General features: G+C 46.0%; 1 protein-coding gene across 5 annotated transcripts in view; it reads right to left on the reverse strand.

Moving 5' to 3' along the window:
• Window positions 1-23,862, reverse strand: part of MAPRE3 (microtubule associated protein RP/EB family member 3) — a 50,860-nt gene extending 26,998 nt beyond the window's left edge. For 4 of the 5 annotated variants that reach the window (XM_026520535.4, XM_057309130.1, XM_044390730.3 and 1 more), the window contains exon 1: window positions 14,707-16,751. In XM_026520535.4, the coding sequence (XP_026376320.2) occupies window positions 14,707-14,711 (5 nt within the window). In that variant the 5' untranslated portion in view covers window positions 14,712-16,751. Of the gene's footprint in view, window positions 1-14,706; window positions 16,752-23,695 lie in introns of those variants that run through there. The other variant, XM_057309129.1, reaches the window with a different exon arrangement.
• Between the last annotated feature and the right edge of the window lie 2,208 nt (window positions 23,863-26,070).

Consider the following 26,070-nt stretch of genomic DNA (forward strand, 5'->3'; position numbering starts at 1 on the left):
ATCATTAAAGTATCAGATCTAAAGAACTGACGGGGGTGCCTGGCTGGCTCAGTGGGTGAAGTGTGTGACTCTTGATCTTGGGGTTGTAAGTTTGAGCCCCATGTTGGGTGTAGAGATAACTTAAAAGTAAAATCTTTTAAAAAGTACCTGAAAGGCTAGATCTTGAACTGTGTCAATTCCCTTAGAACATGGCACACAATAAAACAGTCAAACAGCCAGATCATTATTATATTTCTTTCAAAGTGGGCTGACACAAAAGTATGCTGAAATGTTGGACAGCTCCCACCCACAAAGATTAGGGCTGCAGCCAAATCCTGGGGGTATCCTGGGAGTGTTCCTTAGAGTCAATGTTCCCAATAAGTCTCTGTCTTTTGGGAGAAGCCCACCTCCTACTCAGAAGAGCATGGTTTTCAAGGTGTCCATTATAGTCCTGGCTTTCCTGCCAGACCTAACCTTTTAAACCTGACCAGTGGCTAGGACCTACAGTAGTAGCATAAAGGGCAGGAACTACCCTATCTCCTAAAACCAGCAAACAGAGTTGGTAAGGTGGAGAAGAAAACAGAAGGCTTACCAGCTGGTCCTCAACTTGACCATCTCACTAGCCAGGGACTCACACCCACGTGTACTGAGTAACTACAGCAGAATGTATTAACAGGAACTCAGAGGCAGAGGCAGTGTCTTATATTTGTATTTTTAATTCCAAAGCATGGCCCAAAGTAGGTGCTTAATGTTTGTTGAATAACCTGTCTTCTCTTCCCCTCAAACAACCCATCCCCAACTCATAGAGTAGGTTAGTATTTTTTTTTAAAGTATCAGAGAACACTACTCAATGAGAATGACTACAATATGACTTTAAAATCACATTTTTTGACAGAAAAGGAATTGCTATAGTTTTTAGATGTAACTATAATAAATACAATCATATCTCATTTATTTGTCTCCCTTAATTATAGGAGGAATAAGTTTCTGATTTCCCAAACTATTGAGATTAAACAATTACTCATATCCACTTTCTCTTAGGAAGTTGGCATAAAGGAAGGATGTGTGTGGGATGGTGGTGGTAGTGAAGGACAGGGAACCAATTCTCACAAGTGTGGCCTAAGAAGGACAGGGAACCAATTCTCACAAGGTTAAAGTCCAGCATGATTTATGAGAGTGAGTTGTTTCAACGAGGGAAGGAGGGGAGGAGTGCCCACTAATTTTAGTGGAATGGAAAAAATACAGACACTTGTTACCTGTTTACATTTGGCCTAATTTAGAGTTTGAGAGTCTGATCTAGAAATGTAAGACAGGGAGTGGATGCCTAGAAGTTGCCAGGGCCTCCCAGAGAGATGGTTTAGGCAATCTCACAATTGCAGGATTTGGAGGGATAGAGGTAGAAAGGAGATACTAAGGACAATGTGTAAAAATTAACCCATTTCTTTTACTTCTGTAGGTTCGACAGAGTGAATGGGGAGTTTTATTCTGTGTTGAAAAACAGTAGGTGCCACTTTGAAACAAGCAGACATGGATCATAACTATGGAGTAGTGACTTTTAATAAAGTGAATTTCAGTGACCCACAGACCTTTTGTAGCCAATTACTACCTCCAAAGTCCTCTTCTCCCTACCATCACTGCCAAGCTCTTTATATTTATAATGATCAAGGCTGTAGGCAGTATTGGCTCAACCACTACTACCACTTCCTTTTTGCTATTGTCCTCCTACTAGGACTAGACATGCCAACTGATGGATAGGCTGAAACTCAGCTGCAGACCTGACCATCCCTGGGGTTGATCAACTAAGCATCCCCGGACTGTGTTTGAGATCTCTGAAATTCAGTAAGTATGCACTGTGCACCCACTGAGTGTCAGGGACTATGCTGGGCACTGGTGATAGGCAGATGAACAAATGAGTCCCCCGCTATCAGGGAACTCACAGCTAAACTGTGCAGAGAGATGCACACAAAGATAACCTCAGATACAAGAGCTTTAGCATCAATCAATTCTTCCCTGGTAATTATTTGAGCAATTACTCTCTTAGTCATTACTTCAATTGTTATTGAATTTGAAAAATTACATTAATGGTGATCAAATTCAAATAACACGGATGGGTATAAAATTAAAAAGTAGAGTTTTCTGGTACCAGGAATATGTATTCTTCAGACCTTTTAATATACATAACCATATACACATATTTATTCCATGTTTAAAGAAAAATATTATAAAAATGTTGGGATTTTTTTCATCTAAAAATATCATGATTACATTTCTATGAAGTGTATAGTGATTCATCTCATTCTCCTGGATGGTTGCATAGTCTTTTGTATTCAGGAATAGTTAATTTCTTTGAAAAGGTTAGGGAAAGTTTTGGACCAAAGGTAATTTGTAATCTGGGCCTTGAAGGAGGAGCTGGGGTTCATTTAGTAGTAAGCAAAGCCAAGAGATAATGTCTGTGATGGATGAAAGGTAGTTCAGGGAATGTGGACAGCTTGAGCATGTAAGAGAGGTGTGGAAATACACAGTCTCCTTAGGGACCACCAGCCAGTGGTCTGGTGAGGACGTGTTGTCCCTCAGACTTTGGTGTGCATCAGAATCACCTCGGGAATTTCTTTAAAGGGCAGCTGCCCCACCCCCTACCTTGGGATTCTGATTCGGTAGGTTGATGTCCCCAGAGTTTTTGCTCTTACCCACTACACTAGACTGCCTTTCTTTCTATGAGTGTGTATTCATCTCATCCTTCATTAAGGCAAGGAAGGGAAATGGAGGCCCAGAAAGTACCCATGGTAGCAGAGTAGAAGATTCTGATATCCTTACATAGTTCTCTCATTCTTAGTCTTGTGGCATCTTCTCCTACACCAACTCTTCACTTTGTAGTTTTATATCCTCTTTCATTTGAGAAGTTCAAAGTATTCCCAACGCTAACCTCATGATTGGACAATGGAAACTGGTAATAACCTCATTTTATAGAAGGATAAACAGAGGCACTGGGGGGCTCCCACCATGTTGAGTCAAAACTGAAGCTGAGAACAGAATTCAAGCCTGCCTCTCGTTCTGTGCATATATTATTGTCCTTTCCCTTGAATTATGCAGACTCTGGATCACCTTTCTCATTAACTGAGGCAAAATATGGAAGGCATCCAGCGCCCAGCTCATAGCAGAGAAAAGTCCTTTCTTTCCTTGACCACAACCAAGCAGGAGCTGCCCAGGGGCTCTGGAGCTTAGTGGATGTTTCTTGGTGTTCTGCAAAACAGTCATCAGAGACTCCACATAAGTTTTTCTTCTAAGGGTGTCAAGAAAAGCTTTAGAATGCTACCAGACAATGAAAAAGACAAAGAAAGTTGCATCTTAAGGCTTCACTTCTGTGTCAGTTTGGGAGACAAGGATGCTGTAATTACAGAGCTGTTTATAAAAACAGTTAAGGAGGTGAAGCTGTCTGCCTGGCACACAGCAAGAATAAATAATAAACCTGAGACTTCACAGTACGCCATGGTGCCGAGCTAGTGCACAACTCTTCCTAGGTCGGAGGAGATAGAGGAGTGCCAGGGTCACATCTGGCTTTGAACGAAGCCCTGAAAACCAAGACTGACCCCACCCCTTCAAACCCCAAACTCTCTAGAGCAGAGGTTCTCAAATTTAGGGCGCACAAGGATCATCTGACTGGTCTATTACTGATGCAGATTCCTGAGCCCGTCCCCTGAGAGAGACAGATGTGGGCTAGGGCTCAGAAGTCTGCATTTTTTCACAGGCTTTCCTCATGAGACAGCAGCAGGACAACACTAGAGACCACCCTGCTCTAGAAAGCACGTGCAAGATTTTTCCATTTACCAGCTCTGAGGCAGAGCTGAGGCTCCTGTCACTGTGAACCATCAGTGGCCTGAGCAGCATTAAGCTGAGTCATGGAAAAGCATGAATTTTTATACTGCAGTTTCCCCTCGTCTCCAAAAGCTTCAGTCTTCTTTCTGGTTGGATTCTAGAATGTTGCGATGGAGTAAAGCAACTTGGAAACAAATATAAAGAAATGTGCTGACTTCCTATATGGATGCTGAAAAAAATTTCAGGGTAGGGTCACAGCTATTAATGTTCATTTAGCTAATTGGTTTCTTTTGCCAACATTTGAAAAGAAGCTAAATGTACACAGTGTTCTTTCTCGAAGATCACATATGCAAATTAAACACACACACACACACACACACACACAGCTAGATATTGGGACAGATATTACCTCACAGCATCCCACAATGCTGAGACACTGAAGTCCTTGTATTAAAGAACCATCCAGGAGGAGCCTCCCTTTCCATCAAGTCAGCATGCTGGTCCCATGAAAGACACTGGTGCCCCATCGCTATGGCTGACCACAGACCAGTGGGCCAAGAGACACACCATATAACAATGGCCTTGGTCATTAGAACCCAGCTTCCATCTGGCCCACCTGCCCACAATGTGGGAGTAGGGTTGACCACAGAGAGATGCCCCAGGATGCTGGGTTCTTTTTGTCTCCTACCTTGAGTTTTATGCTCTAAACTGGAGCAAGTATCCAACAGGCTGCTGCTTTTTGCAGTGAAATTCATTAACTGGAGTCTCAGACCTCTGTGTTATAAAAAGAGGAGCTGAAGGAGACTTAAGCCATTAATTATTTGGCAAGGTTCCAAGGATTTCACCATAACTTCTTATCATGTTTTGCAAGCATGCAGGACACCTCTGTCTAATGCCTTGTCATAGAGATGAGTTTGAGTGATTAGGAACACAAACACTTCTGTCTTAAGAGACTCTGCTCCGGTCTCTTTATTGGTTGTCAAATTTCTTTAAAAAATTCTCCAACTTTATATTCAGTCACGAAAAACTTTCAAAATATTCACAAGTGTTTTCTAGTAGATAATTTTAATGCTGAGAATTAGTTCTCTTCCCCAGTCCCAACTCTATTTCTTTGAAGTTGGCATGCCTTTCATCTGTAAATATGAAAATAAACATTAATAATTAATGCCTCCTTCTCCTTTCCAAGTAGGAAGTTTTAGTTACTTCTGAGGAAGAAAGTATTCTTTCTCAGAGCTGGAGAGACAGGCAGAAGCAGAATGAAACTTTGCTTTTGACGGTCTTGATGTAGATTCAAACCCCCTCAAGTCACCCCACCTGCCTTCAAGAGTAGCTATTATGGATTGCTCTCTCCTGAGTTCTTGCCTCTAGATGGAAACATGTCCCACATGGTGGCTCTTCAGCTTCTCACTCTCCCTTCTGACCAGTAAGCACCCTGCATGAAAGGCTTCCATCTTTTACGATGGACCCATATATTTCTCACATGGGCTGTCACTCTCCCAGTACAACCACCTTGCCCCATTACCTCTAATCCCAGTACCAGGTACACTTCTGGTGACTCATCCTTCGAATCATCTTCAGGGAGCTGTGTCTCTACAGGCACCAGCTTTATGACCGATGGCCGCATGAAATGCCTGCAGACCCCTTCAGCTTAGTCTGCCTGAGAAGCACCAGAGGTGAGAGCTATAGAAGACCACCCCCCAACACACACATCATCACTTTGAAAACTTAAGGGGAGAACTTCACATTGCCCAGCTCACATCCATACCCCTTCTTTCTACCACAGCTGACCTCATCCTTTCTATAATTCCTGCCTAGAAGAACCTGTGGGGGTAACGCATTCCCAGTTTCCTATCTCTGCTCAAAGAAGTTTTCCTTTGATACTTTCTCACTTGAATGAGTTCATCTAATTTGAACACATGGGGATGTGGTGAACAGACCCACCATTCCTATTCACGCCCTTGAGGATTGTATAGACTGCGGTAGGCCCTCAAAGATGTCCATGTCCTAATCCCTGGAACCTGGGAAGAGGTTACCTTAAATGGCAAAAGGGCTTTGCAGATGTAGTTAAGTTAAGGGTTTTGTGACGGGAAGATTATTTTGGATTATAGGTAGGCCTAATATAATCACGAGGGTCTTTGTAAGAGAGAAGATGTGATGATGGCAGTGGAGGTCAGAGGGATGCAGGGCCACAAGCCAAGGAGTGTAGGCAGTTTCTAAAAGCTGAAAAAGGCAAGGAAATAAATTTTCTCCTAGAGCCTCCAGAAGGAACACAGCCCTGCCAGCACCGTGATTTTAGCCCACTATAGTAGTTTCCTATGGTGCTGTAACGAATTACCACAAACTGACTGGCTTAACACAACAGGAATGTATTGTCCCACTGCTCTGGAGACCAGGAGTCCAAAAGCAAGGTGTCCGCAAGGCTGCACTCCCTCCGAAGGCTCTTGGGGGAAATCTGTTTGTGCCTCTTCTAGTTGTCCAGGCACTCCTTGGCTCGTGACCACATCACTCCAATCTCCGCTTCTGGTCACACCATCTCCTCCTCTTCTCTCTCAGAACTTCTTCTGTCTCCCTCTTATAAAGATGCACGTGATTGCATTTAGGGCCCACCCAGATAATCCAGGATAAACTCCTCCTCTCCAGATCCTTAACCACACCTTTTGTCAGAGAAGGTAATCATTCTTTCATCATATCAGGTAACACTCGCAGGTTCTGGGGAATGGGACTTTTGGGGAGCTACCATTCAGCCCGCTATGCTCACGGACACTGATTTTGGACTTGGGAGCTCCAGAACTGTACAAAAGATATGAGTTGTTCTACAGCCACTAAGTACATGGCAATTTGTTCCAGCAGCTGTAGGAACCGCAGACCGATCCTACCTGCCCTCACCTGCACTCTCAGCCGTGAGTCCCTCTTTGCTCTCACTTGCGGAGGTGGTTAGGGGTTATGGTGATTGCTCGGTGGTCTTAGCACTGCTCTGGGCCAAACCTGAGGTGGTGGAGTGGGTCTCCAGAGCCTACTTCTGCCAGGTTCGTCCTATGAGAATGGCTTCGCCCGCTCAGATCCACACTGTCAGAACTCTCCCTGGCTGTGTTTGCACATGAAGAAACGAGATGTACAGAAGAGAATCGAGAACGAGAATATTGTGGAACATGTCATGAACTGGGAGGATGGGCCAGGTGGGATTCTGACTGACTGGGGAAAGGCCAGGATCCTTCCCCAAAGGGAGGAAAAGGGTTTCAATGGCACATGTCTTACCGACATGTCTCAGGGCTGAAGCACGTCTACCTAAATGGTACTAAGCAGCTGATACCCAGGCTAGGAAAGGAAGAATTCAGGACTTAGGGATGTCCCTTCTACTTCTTTCCAGAAGTTTCAGCAAACGTAGGCAGTTCAACCAGTGATACTGGGCATTTAGACACCTGTAAGTACGTTGAAATAAGCCAGAGTTTTATTTTGCTCTAAGACAAGTCATCGCCCCTATGTTTCCTCTTCTCCACGAGCACAGTGACAGTGTCTTCCAGGGGAGAGTTCAAAACAAAGTCCCCCAACATGTTATGTCAGTGTCTTGGAAATAGCGCTACTGGGGACAAAACAAAATGCGATGCTATCTGGAGCAATGGGAAGTGCTTTGCCCATGTGTCCTGCACTGGGATTTGAAAATGACTGCTAGAAAAACGGTAAATGGATAGGAATCTAATTTAGTTAAAAACGGGGAGAAAAAGCAATAATACGGTCACTGTAGTAAATAGCAATGACAGCACCAGGTTTTCTGTAGGGGGGCTTAGGGCTGGCGGTCTGGTGGGAAGGGGGAGCTAGAAGAGGGTCTTTAAAGCTGCCTTTGCACACCTTTGCATTGGGGTTGTAGGTTTCCCTGGGGTGGCTCCGGGAGAGGGGCAGCGCCCAAGCCACTCTGTGATACTACTACCACCTGAGTGGTACAATTATAAATGGCTTTCATGTTTCAATTACTTGTTTCTCTTTTCCAATGTTCTGTATATGAAAAATAGTAAGATCCCATGTTTTTTTTTTTTTTAAAGGAATAGTATGTGTGTAGAAAAAAGTTGAAATATTCAACAAAACAGCAGCAGTGATTCTTTTTGGGGGACAAAGTCATGGAAGATGTCCACTTCCTGATTAATGTGTTTCTATAATGCCTTAATTTTTTTTTTTTTAAGTAGGCTCCAGGGTGTGGAGCCCCGCGTGGGGCTTGGTCTCACAACTCTGAGATCAAGACCTGGACGCTTAACCAACTAAGCCACCCAGGTGCCCCCATAATGCTTTAATTTTAAAATACTTTTAAAGACAATTTTGACTTACACTTGCTATCCAAAAAGGGGGTTTTGATGACTACTGTACACTCAAGTTATTAGTTAAACACACATTACTCTTAGAAGTTTCTCTCAAATATGGGCAAGTTAATAGTGATTTTCAAGAATTCTTTTTAATTCATCGGGAAGCTAATGCATGGATCCAAGCGAGAATGCATGGATTACCAGGGTGAGAGTGGGACAAGCGACCCAAAACTCCCAAGAGTGTCCTTCAGAGAAATAGCTGGCGAGCCGACGGGTGGCGGGCAGTTGTGGAGAAATGCCTGTCCAAGCCCCCAGCCCGTATGGGGAAGGGACGGGGTGGGGTGGGGTGAGAGGTTTTCAGTTGTTTCTCTCAGCTGGCTTCCTCCCTTCAGCAACCCAACTGCGCCTCAGATACCTGGGAAAGCTTCTGAGAGAAGCCGACAGGCAGCCTATTTGGAGAGACAGTTAGAAAGGCTGCCAATTCCAGAAAACCAAGCTGAACACAATGTACACATTAAGGCGTTTCAGCTAACAGTTCTGGGAGCTCTAAAACAACTATTTATTCCCTTGTTGCCCGAAAAGAGGTCATCTGCTCCAGGCAGCAGGCAACATAATTTCCACAAAACGGCTAGATGCTGGCAGGACCATCTGAGTTCAAAGGATAAGCTTTAAAGATAAACGGGCGAATTGGGCCTTCTTAAATACTCCTCAGAGGGCCTGGTTATCACTGGGTTCCTAGTGCCCTCAGGAGTGACAAGTCCTCTTGAGTTAGGACCTTTAGCACATCCCAGAACAGCTCTGGGCAGAGGGGTGCCTGGCTGGGTCTTGCTAATGGAGCCTTCCCGGCCATAGGAAGGTCTCTGGGCTACAGTCAGAGGCTCGTTGTATCAGGGAAGGCACAGTCTGTCTGCTGTTAGACGGGCTCGCTTCGGAAAGACGCCCCGGGAAGTAGATCAGTTCTCCGCAAGTGCTGGCGGGCAGGGTGGCGGGGTTGTGGGGAGAAAAGGCTTGCTGAAGTCTACCCTGGGCACCTGGTGGGCTCCCAGGTCAGGGTCCCATCACCCAAACCCCCGAGAGCCAGAAACGCGCCCTTGGGAGAGGGCAGCGCTAGACCAGCCCACGTTCTTCTAACGTAAGCACAAATTACGTGGTGGGTTTTGCTCCCAGCATGTCTCGGTCTCAACGTTACTGGAAAGCTGACTCAGCCCAAGTGAGGCCTTATTGAATAGAGTGGTGGAGGTGGTATCTGCTTTCTAGCTCTGTCTGAGAGGAGCTGGTTTGAGCCTTCTTGGTTTCCAGCGCCACTCCCAACCGCGACAGGAGCAGTCAGAGATCTGCTCTTTCCCGCCCTCTTGTCTATTAGGGAGGAGTGTGCGGGCTCGTTAGTTTACCATTACAGTCCCTGTCTCCTCTCTCCTAGGAATGACTACAGAGAACCGAGGGCAAAAAAAAACACCCCTCAGAAAGCCGCTCGTTCAGCACCTATTTCTTGAGCCTCAATTATTTCTGGGTCTGCTGTGGATGAGTAAGTCAGTCTTGGTCCTTGACTCACAGAGCTTGTTGTCTAGTGAAATGGACAAATAGTAATATAATAATCATACAAGTAACGCTATAATTATGATCACATTAAGTGCTACAGGGGAAAAATGCAGGACTAGAGCGTTTTGAAAGCAATGGCTTTCAACCTTTTAGTAAAAAATACATTTTACATTATAATCGGAGAGATATATGTACACATATGGACACGTTGAATAAAACAAAAGTTTCGTTAAACAATTCTTATTCTTACTATGAACTCTGCACTCGGACATTTTCTGGTTTACTCATTTACAAAATGCTGGTTACAACCCAAAAAACTGATCTCACAACCAATTAAAGTTTGTGATCCACAATTTGAAAAAGCCTGACATGGGGGCCCCAGCCTGCAGTGGAGCTGGGGTGGAGGTCTGGAAACACTTTCCTGAGGGAATGACACTTAGGTCCGGATGTTCGAGGTTAAGGAGAGTTAGCCCAAAAAGGCCAGGAAAGAATGTTGGGGGGGGGGGGCAGCCTGTGCAAAGACCCATCATTTTACACAAAAGGAAACGGGGTCAAGGAGAGCTGTGATTTGTTTGAGGTCACATAACTTCGAGCCCAGGTCTCCCAACTCTAGGTTCAAGCTCTCTCGTGTACTGCAGCCTATCAGTTGTCCTCTTCCTCTTCATTTAGTAGTTATGGGCCAAGGACTAATTATTCTCACCTAGGCTGCCTAGGAGAAAAGAGAAAAGAGCAACGGCAGGAGGCTATGTTTACAAAGATTCCATTAAATTCTACATGCAAAACAATGCACGTTAGCTCCTACCCCACCTGGCTTGAGGCCTGCCCTGCAAGCTGTTTGTTCCTTCCTGGTAGGGACTGGCAGGGAGCCATACTCCTGCTCAGTCCTGGCTTTACCGGAACAGCATTTACAAAATGGCCAGGCAAAGTTTAGTCTTAGCTGAAGCCCTGGAAAGAATGCTGAGCACTGGTCCCCACTTTTCCACCTCCCCATGTTGATGCCGGCACCTGACTTTCCACGTGTTTCCACCTTGCTCAGCTCCCTGCTATCAGCCCCTGTGACTGCTGTGAACAGTGAGCTGTATAAATGGCTCAGTTATGCAGCCTGGAGGTAATGTGAATCAGGCAAGTGAAATACAGGCCACAGCCATGGGTGTCGGTCAGGATCAGGGTCAAAGTGGGTGATCCAGGAGCGCATGAGAAGAAGAGGGGTCAGGAGGGAAGGGCCTCTTTCAAAACAGGCAAGAAGAGAAACAGGGCTGCTGTATACGGACGTAGAGGTTGTACACTGCACCAAGCACCCAGGGAGGGGATTTGTGAGGTTGACATGGAGCCCACACTCCACTCACAAAACCGTGTTCCTGGCAAGGGGCTGGATCTGCCTGAAGGAAGAACCCTCACTGACAGAGGCCAGAGAGGAATGGCTCTGTAGGGCACCTGGTCAGAGGGTTGGAAACAGCCAGAACCACACGACATCACGTTGAAAATGCTGCCAAGCCTAGGGAAGGTCGACGTCCTCAGGTTTGAAACACTACTGGCATGTGGGTGTTTACAGGCTGGTGGCTGGTGCCACTCTGCAGTGATGAGCTGTGACCACAGGAGCTCTTGGTTGACAAGTAGAGACACCCTGCAGTTTTAACACTCATCAAGCCAGACTCTGGGATCCTCCTGCATCTTTATTTCTCCTTCATCAATCTCAGACTAGTCCAGCGACACTCCGGAGGCACAGCTCTACTCCTGAGATCTAAATTAGTTTAAAAAAAATGTCACTGATGGGACCCCTGGGGGGCTCAGTCAGCTAAGCATCTGACTCCTGGTTTCAGCTCAGGTCATGATCTCGGGTCGTGGTACCGAGCCCTCCATCGGGCTCCCCGCTCAGTGTGCCGTCTGCTTGAGGTTTTCTCTCCCTCTCCTTCTGCCACAACCCCTGCTCACTTTCTCTCTCTTTCAAATAAATAAACAAATCTTTTTAAAAAATGTTACTGGTAATACATGCTCATGTAAGAAGACAGCAAACATTACACAAAGGTAAATAATGAAAAGTAAAAGTGGTCTCTTCCAAAATTTAAAATTAAAATCTTCTGTCAACAATCTCCTAACCACTCGTCACTCATATTCCAAACCTTTCTGTTCTCACTTGAGCTGGTAACTACTCTGCCCCCTCCTTCTGCTGACAGCCAAGGCCTCTCTTAGATTTGTAGGCTTCCCTCCTCCTCTGACCTTAGGGCCAGCTGCTTCAATGCCATCTTAGATCCTGCCTCCTCAGAAACCTTGGGCCGAACATGCCCCCCACCCTTGCTGCTCGCCACTCACTGCTGCTTCCCCAGGCTAGAGGACTTCAGAGACTTAGCCCGTTAGGAATCCCTGGGTCCAAGTCAGCCCTCGGCCCTGAACAAGACGTTTATTCATCTCTCATACGCCCAGGCTCATTTCTTACAGCGGTTAATTCAGACCTTCAAGACCTCACCCCCTACCTCAGCAAGTGGCCTTGGCTCCATTTCACTGAGGAAAAGGTCTTTTCTTAGCAGGAATGCCAGTCATCTCCCCTGGGGTTCACCCTCCAAGTCATGGGTAGAAAGAGCCACACCCTCTCCCCTTACCAGTCTGTGGAAGGGAGCCCTACCTTCCTCTGCAAAGTTACCCCTTCCCTGGTGTCCCCAAGATCTTCTCCATTTGCTCCCTTTCTCTCTTACATTCAAATTATTTTCCTCAAATAACTCCTTTTCCTTTTGCCATTACACATGTTTAGATCTCCTTATTATCACAAAGCATTCTAAGTCAATGCCATACTCTTACTCTAATTGTAAGTTGGCTGGATCACCATGGAGAACAATGCATAATAAGCCTAGTATAAAAACAACAACATGGAAGCAACCTAAATATCCACTGACGGACGAATGCATAAAGAAAATGTGGTAATATACAGACTGGACTGTCACAAGGACATCCTGCCATTTGCAACAACATGGATGGACCTTGAGGGCACTGTGCCAAGTGAAATAAGTCAGACAGAGAAAGACAAAAACTTACATGTGGAATCTAAAAACACCAAATCCATGGATACAGAGACGGACAGAGGGGGGCCAGGGATGGGGTAAGGGGCTAGGGGACATGAGTGAAGGTCAAAAAGTACAAAAGAAGCCAGTCCTGGGGATATAATGTACAGCGTCGTAATTGTAGTTACAACTGTATGGTATATTTCAAAGTTGCTAAGAAAGCAAATCTTAAAAGTTCTCATCACAACAAAAACCAATTTGTAACTGTGTGTGGTGATGGATGTTAAGCAGACTTTCTGCGGCGATCATTTCACAATACATGTGAATACCGAATCGCTATGTTGTACACCGGAAACCACTACGATGTTATGAGTCAATTAGATCTCAGTTAAAAAAGCCCTGAAGAAAAAGACCCACAAATACAGAGAACAACTGGAGGTCGCCAGAGGGAGAGGGGTGGGGTAATGGGCCAAATGGGAAAATCATAAACAAAACAAAACAAAACAAAATCCAGCATTGTTTGTACCCTTTGCCTCTGTATTCCACTCTATGGGATATACTCTGAAGAAATAACCCACAAAAGAAAAACAGTGCCTTGTACAGTGATGTTCACAGCAGAGATATTTATACTTGCAACTTGCAAAATGCTGGAAACACCCTAATTGCCCAATAATAGATTGATGGTTCAGCATACTTTGCTATCAGTACAATGGAACACCACAGAAGGAATGGGATATCTGTTTTCTGTTTATTTTATTTTTACTATTTATTTTTTAACTTTAATGCCAGTGTAGTTAACATACAGTGTTATATTAGTTTCAGGTGTACAACATAGTGAGTGATTCAACACTTCCATATAATTACTCAGTGCTCATCAAGATAAGCGTACTGGAATGGGATATTTGAAGTGACAAATACGTGGATTATGTTGATAGAGAGAAATCTGCAGATGAAGCACATTTTAATACATAAAAATTACATAAGCAAAAAATACACTCTTATTAATTTTTTACATACATTTGCTGATAAAGGAGAGAATGACAATAATAAACAATTTGATCTTGCTGCTTCTTCCGGCAACTACTTTTCTCCCTTTTCCTGTTGCCGCTCTCTGGTGACCATCCATTGCCTTCGTTTTCTCTCTATCCTATTTGCCCCTTCACACTACCCAACCTGGCTTCCATCTTCAGTGTTTTACTGGACTCGCACCCTCAGCAATCATCATGATTTTCTTCTGGATAGATCCTTGAGTCTAGTTCAGCCAACAGCACTGAAGTGCTCTTCTCGACATTTCTCTTCTCCTCCCTTGCTGCTGAAGCATCCTAACTTCCCCACACCTCTTTGCTTTTTTCCTCATCATGGACAATTCTTGAAGCCTATTACTTGGGGCGCTGGTTGCCGTGCTCTGTACCCAGCCCTCTGAACAGAGCCCCTTTCAGGGAGGGCATCTCTCCTGTGTCACTGACTGTCAGGTCTGTGGCTCCGTCCCAGCCGCACCCTCGGCTTCTGGTTCTATGGGATCACTCCACTTGGAGGCCTCCAACCGTCACCTCTCATTCTTCACGTCTGAAATGAAACTTCTCTCCAAATTGTCTCTTCAACTACCTAACTTCTGGCTAATGTCACCGATGTTGTCCCAAACTGTCACACCCTCAATGTGGTAAGGGTGACCTGCTTATGGTCCTCATCACACTCACTCCCAGTCATTCCTTGGTGGATGCCTTGCCTCTTGGAGAGCCCTCTCCGCTGTCCTGTCTCCTGAAAGCCTGCTTACCTTCAGGGCAAGCTCAGGCTCTGCTTGCTTTGTGAAGTCTTTTCCAGTTACCTCAGTTCACAATGATTATTTTCCTCTCAGAACCCTTGTTGAATTAATACTCTATAGTACTAAGGACACGCAATGCACTGTTCTTTTCACATCGTTTACCTGAACTCTCTTACCCACCTGTCGTCTGGGGGGCAGGCTCCTGCATCTCCCTCTCTGAAGCCCTCCCAGTTCTCACAGGCTCAGGGTCACTCTTCCTCCTGGGTTACCCAAGCACCCCTTCCCACCGCTGCTGGAGTGCCCATCCCCTTGTATTGTAGTGACTTACATCATTTTCGTCCAACTCTCAGCAGAATGTTAGCCAAGTTCCTTAAGCGCAAAGACCACATCTTACACAACAAAGCATCACAGATGTGTTGCGGACATCTGATGTCGTCAAACACACGAGTCGTTCCACACATGCATCTTATCTTCCAAACCAGACTGCAATCTCCTCATGGAGACAGGAGTTAAGTCTCGTTTCTTTGAAATCCCATGGCGACTAAGAATACAAAACAGAAAGGACCTGGGGAGTACTTGTTGAGGGTGTGCTTAGAATAAAGCCTTGAGAAGAAAATATGTAAATGTATATGAATAACCTATAAACCTGGAAATGGTCCTTTCTGGGGAATACAAGTCTTGTCAAGTCTCGAAACACTGCACTGTGCTATTTTGGGGCCAGCATAACACATCTCTGTACTTAGCAGTGGTCCTGTCACTTAAAGGTGTTAATAGGATGCCCAAACTGGGAGCTTTCAGCTGTGAACTCCACCTGTCTAAAATCAGAACGTATCAGAGACTAAATCAGAGTCCCTGGTAAGTGGCAATAATCCACAGGGAAGGGGCTGGGGGTGGCAGTCATCTGCCAAGAGTCTGGTGCTGTAGAAAAGTCTGGCTACACAGCGCATATTACCCTGGGGGAGATAAGCCTTCCGCGAAACACTCCTCACATGGGAAGAGAGATTTAATTTCATCCAGTGGTGCAAGGCCTGCCCCGTTCACATGGCCCAACACACGCTAGTCCAACTACGATCTTGCTGACTCAGAGAGGCTAAGATTTCATTTCCTACCAATCAGGAAACCCCATTTCAATGACAAGGTGACCAGGACAACCACACCCTCCAGAGGAGACGGATGCCTCTCTGACAATCACTCTCGCCAAGTGGGGAGTGTCTCCTGCTAGCCATACCCAAAGACTTGTTCACTAAAAACCCCAGGAGGGTAGGAAGGCCTCCACCCCATCTGGGACAAATGTTTGGGTAGTCAGAACCATCTGGAAGAAGACAGAGTCTGCTCTGCAAACATTTATGGCAGCACAGGCCGAACTGTGTGACAGGCCATATGTCCCTCAACTCTAAAACCTGGATCCCCAGGGCTCCGATGTGAGCCGACACCACCACTGGGGGAAGGCAGGAGTCAGTCTTCTGGGCTGGGCCATGGAAGCAGGGTGCGATGTGTGTGTGGATGGGGAAGAGAGGCGAGAGGACAGCTACTGGGCCACCCCTCCCTTCACAGCCATGGACCTGGTGTAGCAAAGAGGGAACTGCCCAGTCTGTCCCTGCAGAGGGCTTCTGCCCATCAGGTGGCTAGTGGTGGGCATCCCACCTTCTCTAGCCTTGGAGGAAAAAGGACGTCTGAGCTGATGGCTGACCAGAATATGGCCAAAAGCAAAGGCAGGAAGGAGCCTGCAGGAGGCTGGAACACGGTCTTTCAGTTCAGATCGGGACGCCTGGGTGGCTCAGTTGGTTAAGTGGCTGCCTTCGGCTCAGGTCACGATCCCAGGGTCCTGGGATCGAGTCCCACATTGGGCTCTTTGCTCAGCAGGAAGCCTGCTTCTCCCCTCTTCCTTGTGCTCTCTCTCTCTCTTTCTCTGACAACAAATAACAATCGTAAAAAAAAAAAAAAAAGGAGTTCAGATAGGTGTACAACCACCAAAACATGAGAGCAAGCCTCGGATAAGGTCCCCAAGACACAGGGGAACTGGGAATCCAAAGAATCTGAATAGACATGGAGGAAGAAAGCCCACCCAAAACAGAGCCCTATATACAGGGTTTTACTGAAATCTTCTGATAAATTTAAACAGCAAAAGGTAAGAGGCAAAGAAGACTATCTTAAGATACTTTCTTTTTGGGGCGCCTGGGTAGCGCAGTCGTTAAAGCGTCTGCCTTTGGCTCAGGGCGTGATCCTGGCGATCTGGGATCGAGTCCCACATCAGGCTCCTGCGCTGGGAGCCTGCTTCTTCCTCTCCCACTCCCCCTGCTGTGTTCCCTCTCTCGCTGGCTGTCTCCCTCTGTCGAATAAATAAATAAAATCTTTAAAAAAAAAAAAAAAAAAAAAAAGATACTTTCTTTTCATAAATTTTTTTTACATCTCATTTGAGTCAAGAGAGATTACTTCTCTGGATGATGGACTCCGGCATTTCTAGGCCATGTTTTAAGTCACACACCCACACAGTACTACTCCAGGCACGTTCTCCTTCAAAGAATATAAAGTAGTATCTAAAGAAACACCCTAGAGATGTGTTTTTCATTAATCTTGACAACGGTGAAACAAAATAATAATAAGTAAATTAAATATCTTGTGATTTTCTTAGAGATTACTCTACTATATGGAATCTGTAAAGCACTGGTTTAAAAGTTTTATAATGGGGCACCTGGGTGGCTCAGTCGGTTAAGCATCTGCCTTTGGCTCAGGTCATGATCCTGGGGTCCTGGCATCGAGCCCTGTGTCGAACCCCCTCCCTATGTCCCCCCCCCAATCAAGCTCCCTGCTTAGTGGTGAGCCTGCTTGCCTGCTTCTCCTCCTCCCTCTGCCCCCACCCCCACCACTCATGCTCTCTCTCTCTCTCCAATAAAGAAAAATCTTTTTAAAAAGTTTTATAATAAAAGTTATAATTGCTTAACACAGAAAAGTTTGGGAAATAGTGAAAAGCACTACCAAAACAACCTATTCATTTATAATCCCGTTACTTCAAGATTATCACTTATGGTTGGCAGATGCTCCCCTGGTACTTTTTCACATTTTTCTTTATTAAAATGGTATTGTTCTTAACAGACTATTTTGCATCTGTTTTTCACTTATTGTATCAAAAGTTTCTGGTATCAACAAATATTCTTCTACAAGATTTTTAATGTATGTGCAGTTTGTGTGTGTGTGTGTGTGTGTGTGTGTGTGCGCTCACGCAGGATTGTATCTGGGTAAACCTGACCAATCCCTAATTGTTGACCCTTTCGTTGTTTTAACTATTAGATATTATTAATAAAGTTACATTAATAAAAATCCTTATACAGTGTTTTTATAAACACCCTCGATTTTCTAAATATTCTTAGAATCGCAGCTTCTGATTGAAGGATGTATGTCCTTTTAAAGCTTTATGATATACGTTGTCAAAATTACTCGTCAGATTTGAAGCAATGCTTCTCGCTCGGTTATTTTAAACATATCACACAGTGGTATGTATCTCCCATATACAGGAAATAGCTTCAGGAAAAAAAAATGATTTTACTTGGAATCGAAACATTTTAGATAGGTCAGGTCCTATTTACTTCAGGCAAATGAAGCATCTAGAGCTCAAAATGCTAATGTTCCATCATGCCTGTTTAGCAAAGTTGGTGGGACACGATGCTAGTGAGAAAGATACGGGGCTTAGACTAGTCTTGGCTGGTCAACTCAACACAGAGGAAAAACCATCCTTGGCAACAGAATGCCTCACCAGCCCTGGCCAACTGTCCCAAATTTGTACTCTTGGCCAAAGGGAAGATTAGGCGATGGAATGTGGATTACTCAGCATAACCCATCCCCACTCCTAGTTAGCAAGCCAAAGCACGTGTCCAAATGATAGGTCTTCTTTCTATAATAAATAGGACAGGAAACACAACTGACCAACTTATGAGAAGATGAAAGCTCGATAGTACGTGAGTATTCGGTCAGTGTTTATCGGTACTTCCTAGAAGCAGTAGCACATCAGCTGTGTGAAAGCTGTGCTCTATCGAAAACGCAGCTAATGCCATAGAGTCTGTCAGCACTTTAGCTGGAGGTCCTTTAAACTTCGAGCCCTCCTTTTTTTTTTTTTTTTTAAGATTTTTCATTTATTTACTTGACAGAGAGGGGGGGGGGTGTGCACAAGCAGGAGGAGTGGCAGGCAGAGGGAGAAACAGGCTCCCTGCTGAGCAGAGAGCCTGACTTGGGGCTCAATCCCAGGACCCCAGGATCATGACCTGAGCAGAAGACAGATGCCTAACCAATTGAGCCACCCAGGCCCCCTAAACTTCAAACCTCCTTGATGTAAAGTAAGGGTCGTGGATTTTTCATAAAGGTCATCTGGTCAGATGGTATTTCATCAACAGTTGTAAATTAAATTAGCATATTGGACTAGTAATGATGACTTCAGCTGGGCAAGAGGAGGGGACTGTTCTTAAGAAGGAAAGGAAAACAGGAGGAAGAAGTGGGGAGGTGGCAGGTCAATGAAGCAGCCTGGGCTGCCAGGGAAGCGGCCACTTTGGAGCCTCCTGCCCTCACGTGCGGCGGGCTTGGTGCAAACCGGTGTGGCCTGCCAGAGGGAAGCAGCCTGACCTTAACTGCCCCATGTACTGAAGGCTCCAAGCAAGGGCAAAGGCTTCTTTTGTATCAAAATGTACTCACTGAAAAACAGCCACAGCTAACTCTGTTGGTCTGCACGAATTTACAAAAACATACATGCTGCTTATAACAATTCACATACAGAGGCACATAAAGTAAAAGTTCTCCTTTGCATCTCCCTTTCTCTCCTCTACAGCCAAATTCTGCTTCCAAGAGGTAAAAACTGTGTTTATCTTTTCAGTCTTTAGCTGCCTATACCTGGGTATTTTCTTCCCAAATGAAATTTATATGAATTTAGGTTCCTTTGTGTTCCTGAATGGCTTGCCCTGGCTCCTTAATTACTTGGTAGTCTCGGCCTTGACCCCATCTGGAAATGTTGCCATCCGAAATGATCTCCCTTTACCTCTCTTCACTAGAAAGGAGGTTTCCCCGCTAAGAGGGAAGGCTCCTTCGCCTAGCCCTCCAGATCTCTTGGACAGATGCAGAAGCCGATCCGAGCAAAGTCACGGAGCAGAGCTACACCTCTAACAGTAGCGAAAGTGAATGAAGGCCAGGGAAGCTTTAGTCACAAGGGAGAGCTCAGCAGCTTTTTCATGTCCAATTAAGCTCGCTCCCCAGACTGGCCTCCGCAACTGGAGGATGGACCGCCCCCAAGACACGCAAAAACACACCAAGTCTGTGCTCTCCCAGGCAAGTGCTCCTGGCCTGCTAGACTTTCAGAGAACCAGGTCAGCTGAATACACGGATACAAAGGGGCATTTCATATACTCCTATTTTGGCAGTTGGAATAACACTGCAAGAGCCCGGTCTTCAGGGGACAGATATCTCTGTGCGTGTCAGACGCCACGAGTGTGCTGCTGGGAATTGAGGGTCCGAGATGGACTTAAGTCATGATAAAAATTTGTAAGTATTTTTATTTTTTAATTTGATACCCTAGCAATAGGAAATAGTGATTGTTACGTCTTGGTAAGCAGGCATGCTACATACTTTCTTTCATTTAACCCTCATGATTACCTGGCAAAACATGGTTATCATCCCAGGCTTGTAGGGGAGCAACCGGCACGCAGGGGTTCCACAGCCCCCCCAAGGCCACATGGCCAGGAGGTGATAGGACCAGGATTTGAACTCGGGTCTGTCTGCTTTCGGAGGCCAGACTGCTTCACTTTCTCCGGGAGAAGGGTTAGAAATCTCACTGGGGCTTCCGGGAACTACAGAAGGTTCTAGTCTGGGAGCTGGAAGATAATCCAATTTACTGCTCCTCTTGGCCCCTCTCAGCCCTCTGCACCCTGCCTCCTGGGACGCGGCAGCCTCACAGATGACAAACTGAGAGGTCTACACACACCCAACATCACGTTTGCTTTATATTAGATGATGCAAAGTTTTGAACGGAAAACCTTCCTCAAGTCAGAGTGTGTGAGGCAAAATTATTATTTTTAAGGTGGCAAGAATAAATATTTAATTAGACAGTGTGACACTACATTTTACCTAGCTCTGCAACATCTCTGACAATAAAACAAGTCCTTGTCTACAGGACTAATTACAGACTACTAAATTATTTTTATTAAAACCCTCTGGAGTATGAAACATGAGGGATGAGACAATGTAGCATTGTAGACTGGCTCTAGAAATCCGGGTCCTAATCCTGACTCAGCCACTAATTACCACCACTCATTTCTATGGTGTACACAGTTTACAAAGTGTTTTCACATACTTTCTACATTAGTTGGGTGACTTTAGACAAATCACTGAACTCTTGGTGTCTCATGCTAAAAATCTGTAAATGAGAACACTGAGCTGTATCATCTGAAGTCCCCTCTACTCCTCACATCGTACAGGGGTTGGGCATGTACTTTAGGACCTTTACAAAAGTGTCTGTAAACAAATCAGGGCAGATGCATTCTGCTTGAGAAAAATAATATTTTCTGTTCAGCTTCTGAAACATATGACCCAGCCAAATTCATGTATAGCTCATAAGACATTTGCTGCCAGCTAGTTGGCTCAGCTTCTGGAAGGTACCATAGTAAGACCTTGGGTTGGATTCCCACATAGGAACTTTCCTCTGTTCAATAGCCAACTACTGTGCCTAATGGCAGTCCATCGTCTTACACACATAAGCCCATAAAGTGGGCTAGCTTGGAGGAAGGACTTGGAAGAAATCCATCCGCATAGTGCACGCACTCTCAGGATGGTAGGTCAGTAATGGCATCATCACGTAGCCAGAAATATTATAAATATCACCCTTTCTCGGTTCTAAAACACACAAATCCCTCCTTCAAGTCTTGCCACTTCCTGGCTGTTTTACTGTTTCCGAAATTAGGATGTGCCTTAGAATCAACAGATATATTTTGGTCTGGTTGTGTTAAATTGTTTTACTAAAAACTGTTGGTAAATTGCTGGTGTGTCTTAGGATCAAAGGAATATAATGCTACAAAACCACAACACAGATTACATAGATTTAGGTCTAACTTCATTCAAACCATGTCCCTCTCCCAGATCTTAACAATTACATTCAGTAACAACAGGATAGGCAACGTGTGAGACACAGGTATTAGTCTGTTTCCCAGTAGTAGCCATTTAAAAAGCATGCCATCATTATCTCATAAAACACTGGTACAGATTTCAAAGGCAAATTAACCCATATAAAAACCACTGTGATGCTCTGAAAATGTTCTGTCCCAGAGCAAACTGGAAAGGGAACATTTTACTCACACCCTCCTCATCTATCTAGCCTTGACACATTTTCTTGCTTCTTAATTCACAACCCTCCACCCCCTGTAATATTGCTGATTCCCAAAATACACTCAACCCAGGAGGAGCAGCTCTCCGGCACAGCTGTCTGCTCCTGCCCTGCCCGGGTATTTCGGTGAGCTATGCAACACAGAGGACCACACAGAAGGAATGTAACTCTCAGCCCCACAGCTCCCATTGCCCCACCGGCAGGTGCATCCCGCCAAACCCCAGACTGGCATTCGAAACAGAAGAAACTGCATTGCTACATGGGGGCTGTAGTTTTCCTGAACTTCATCTCTATGTTTAAAACTAGGGCGACAGCCGTCTTTGCTACTGTAAACTAATCTGATGGGCATGGGGGTGGGGAGTGGCTCTGAGGAGGCTGCCAATAGGCCATGATTGAGCAAAGTCAAGGAGCAAAATCATTATTTCTCATTGTTTGCAATCCCCCAAACTGCAAATTAGTAGGTCCTTCACTATGATTTTTAGAAGTAAACTATCTACTCCTTTGGCAAGCTGGAGTAAAAAAATACAAAGCCTCTCGTAGGGTTTAACTGCCTGATATTTACATATATTTGCTAACAGGACACTGGAATCTGGAAGCCAAAAAAAAAAAAAAAAAAAAAGAATCAAAGGAAGTTGGCAGTGAGGTACATGCATAGTAGCTAGGAGCCCTCAAGTTGAGGCACGTTTATTAAGAGAGCTTCTGGCTGCGGGCACCAACTCTGACTTCAGCTCAATTTCTGCTGGAAAAAGAAAACAGTTTGGGATCCTCCAAGATCAGGCAACGTGGGGTGGGCAGGTGGACTGGTAGCAAACCTAACCCAGGGAATTGTCCAAATGTGCTAGAACCCCTATCGGGTGACAGCCCCCACAAAGACTCACAGCTGCAGGAGGCGGGGGGAAGAGGCCGCAGACCTATATACCATAGAGAAATCTTGGCTCTCCTCCTTCCTCTCCACTCTGCACGTGTTATGTTAAAACTCACTGTCACCCAGTTGGTTACTACATGGAATTTACAGGTATCAGAGATTAAGTCCTGCCGCAACCCCTCAACATACAAACAGTAAGTTCTTGCTATGGATGGTATCAGGCCTCACATTATACCAGGGTTGTACTGCAAAAATAAATAAATAAATAAATAAATAAATAAATAAATAAATAAAATGCATACTGAAGAGTACTGCAAGATGCTTATTCACAACAACACAGCGGAAGCGCAGGAACTTCAGTTCCCCAACGAAATCTTCCCCCCTCCCTCCCTCCACTACCTCTAGTCCCCCTCCGTGGCACCAGCCAAGGCAATAGCCCAGCCCACTAGAAGGCCACCATGCACTAGCGGGTGTTCACTCAACATTAGCTGATCATCATGGGGCTGAGTCCTTCTCAGCAAAATCTATTCTGAAAGCCCCACAAGCTCTCAGCAGTCAGTGAGAACTGTCCAGACCTGCTTCCCCACACCAACCAGGGCAGGAGTGTGTGGGTAAGAAACCTGAGGCCCCAAGATTTGGCCAGGCAGAATGTTCCCCCCCCTCCCCCAAGTCTCCCCTCGCCCTCTCCCTTGTCACTCTTTTTCTGGCATATCACTGGGGAAAACCAGAGAGGCCGGAGGTGTCAGGCCCAAGAGGAGTACGGAGAAGCGACAAGCGCGGACCGGAGGCAGTTTGGGGCGATGCGGGGAGATCAGTCCGGGGTGGAGGTGCGGTGGCGCCACATCTAGTGAGGAAGAGCCCCCGAGGTGAGTCCGGAGGGCGGGCAGGGAGGGGGAGTGGCTCGAAGGCCTGACGGCCGCCGCGGGAACCCCAGGAGAGAGGGATGGAGGGAGAGAGGCGGCGGGGGTGAGGCGCGGTTGGGGGGCGGGTACGCCGGTAGGGAGGCGAGGGGGGCAGCCCGGTTCCCCTCCCCCAGCTCGGGCCCGGGCCTCCCGCTGACTCAGCCCCACGGCGTCGGTCGCCTCGGCCCGGACTCACAGTGCGCGAGGCTGCTCCGGCGGAGGCGGCGGGGCGGGGGACAGGCGGCGGGGGCGCTGCGGCTGAGGCTGCGGCTCCGGCCGGCGGCTTCGGGGCGAAGGGTCCTAGCAGAGGCCGCCGCGGTCTCCGGCTTCAACGCACAGGGACTGCGGGGGAAGAGAGCACTGCGCAGGCGCGATGCGGCCACCGCTGTCAGTCCGAGCGGGGCGGGGCCAGGGCACCCGCCGTCTCCACGGCAACTGGGCGGCGAGGGAAGGACAACCCCAACCTCCACCTTGTCTTAGCGACGGCGGCGGGGAGGCGGGGGGCGACGAGAACAGTCCCTCTGCATTGCCATAGCAACAAGGAGAAGAAACCGCCTCATAAATTTATGGTGTACCGAGGGAACTCTCTTACCTTGTCACCATGGCAACTGGGAACAGCCCCTTCCTTTTTCCTTAGCAACACGGTAACAATTCCTCCACCCTGTCTAACTAATCACAGAAGGAACAACCGTTTACACCTGATTCCGTAGTAGCCAGATGACGGATTCCTATCTGCCCCAGGGCTACTGCAAAGGAAAAACTGAGCATATTTCTTCTCTTCCAGCAACACGAGAGAGCTGAGGATCTCCTCGCGGTTTATGGTTTTTAATCACAGCCCGTTACTCTAATCTCCAAATTCAATTTTTTCCTACCTGTGTTAAATATACCTTTTCATTTCTTACCAGGTCCATACCTTTACCCCCAAACTGAGCTAACAAAATCGTCTATACACATATCACTGGAGTTTTTATCAACCTTATTGTCTGTCTCCCGATGCACTTGTAGGCAATTCTTGTTTCTTCATCTTGCCTATTAGCTGGTTGAGATTCTGCCTTCTCATAACTAGTTCCCTCCTCGATATGTTGTTCACTGGTGTTCCCAAATTCCATATACCAAGTCTGCTTTTATGGCTCTCCCTAGTTCTTCTAGATTCCTCTTCTCCCTGTCCACACCTACTGTCCTTGTCCTTCAGTGCTCTACCCAGGGCTCTACTATGCTCACGCCCTTTGTGATTTCATCGGCTTGGTTCTCTTCCCGCAGATGATCTGTTTCTGGCTCTCCCTCCCTCACCCCTCATTCCCACAGACGTCTGAGGTCACCTCTGTACCCACCTTGAACATACATATCTCTTTTATTACGCACATCCTACAGTATTGTCTTTGGTTTACATGTCTGTCTGCCCAATCAGATTATGTGCCCCTTGTGGACAGGAATTCTATCTTATTCATCAGCTCCCTCGGCATCTAGCACAGAATGTGACACAGAAGGTGACACATGTCGAGTTCCAGTACGTGTGTCTGTAATTGAATCAAGTGAAGACAAAGATTTTCTTCAAAGATTCTACAAGATTTTTTTTTTGACTCCAAAGAAATAGGTGAAGGGAGTCAAAAGGTAAAAATGTAAACAGAAAAAAATTTTCTTTTCATTCTTTCTCGCTTTCTCTGACTGGGCTGCCTCCGAGTCTCAGCCTTTTCCCTATGATCTTTACACATATTTAATCTTTAATACTACTGCTACTATTATAACTCTCTCACTCCCTTAGCTCTCCATCTTAATGCCAAAATTCTAGTCATCTATTATCGGAGACTCTGGCATTCTGTATTTCCTGAACCCTTGCCCCTAGCTAGTCCCCTTCTATACTATCCCAGATGTACCCACTAGAGTAAATTTCCTCACTGGGTACTGACCTCCTCCATGACTCCTGTCACCCTCTATAATCAGTGTAAGCTCTTCACACCTTACCATTCCATCATCTGCTGACCCAGCGTGGATCGAGCTCTCTAGGTGAACATCACTGGATTCTGCTGAGCTTGTTGGCATACTGGAGATGCTGCATTCTCTCTGAATGACTCAGAAGTAAGAATTCATTCTTCCTAGTCTCCCTGTTTAGCTCCCAGAGATTCCATCCGAGGACTATTGGTGTCAAAGGACTTGGACTGAACCCATTTTCTTGGGGGAGAAGGAGGAGGCAGCTATCACAAATAAAGTAAGAAAAGAGAGTGTCAAGACCCTGTCCTCCTATCCAAGGTAACTCAGAAAGGAGAGGGCTCCTTGTGGAGGATAATTCCCAGGACAAATCAAGGAGTAAGGAGAGTGAAAACCCAGGCTATATGTTTTCCTAGCTACAGAGTTGGAGAACAGAAGCTGCTCCTCACCGTATCCATGGGGCATCTAGATGCTATAAAGACGAGGGGAAAATTTCAGATTCAGTTGATTTTGCTTCCCCATTCTGAAGTTCCAGCTCAGCTCCATGGTTGTCGGTATAGACCGGGGTGGTATAGACTGCACTGAGTAATCCTGAGAAGAGACTCTGTGCTTGTAGCTCCACCTGTTCGCCACACATGGGATAGA

Source organism: Ursus arctos, unplaced genomic scaffold (assembly GCF_023065955.2).
Source record: "Ursus arctos isolate Adak ecotype North America unplaced genomic scaffold, UrsArc2.0 scaffold_8, whole genome shotgun sequence".
Lineage (NCBI taxonomy): Eukaryota > Metazoa > Chordata > Mammalia > Carnivora > Ursidae > Ursus > Ursus arctos.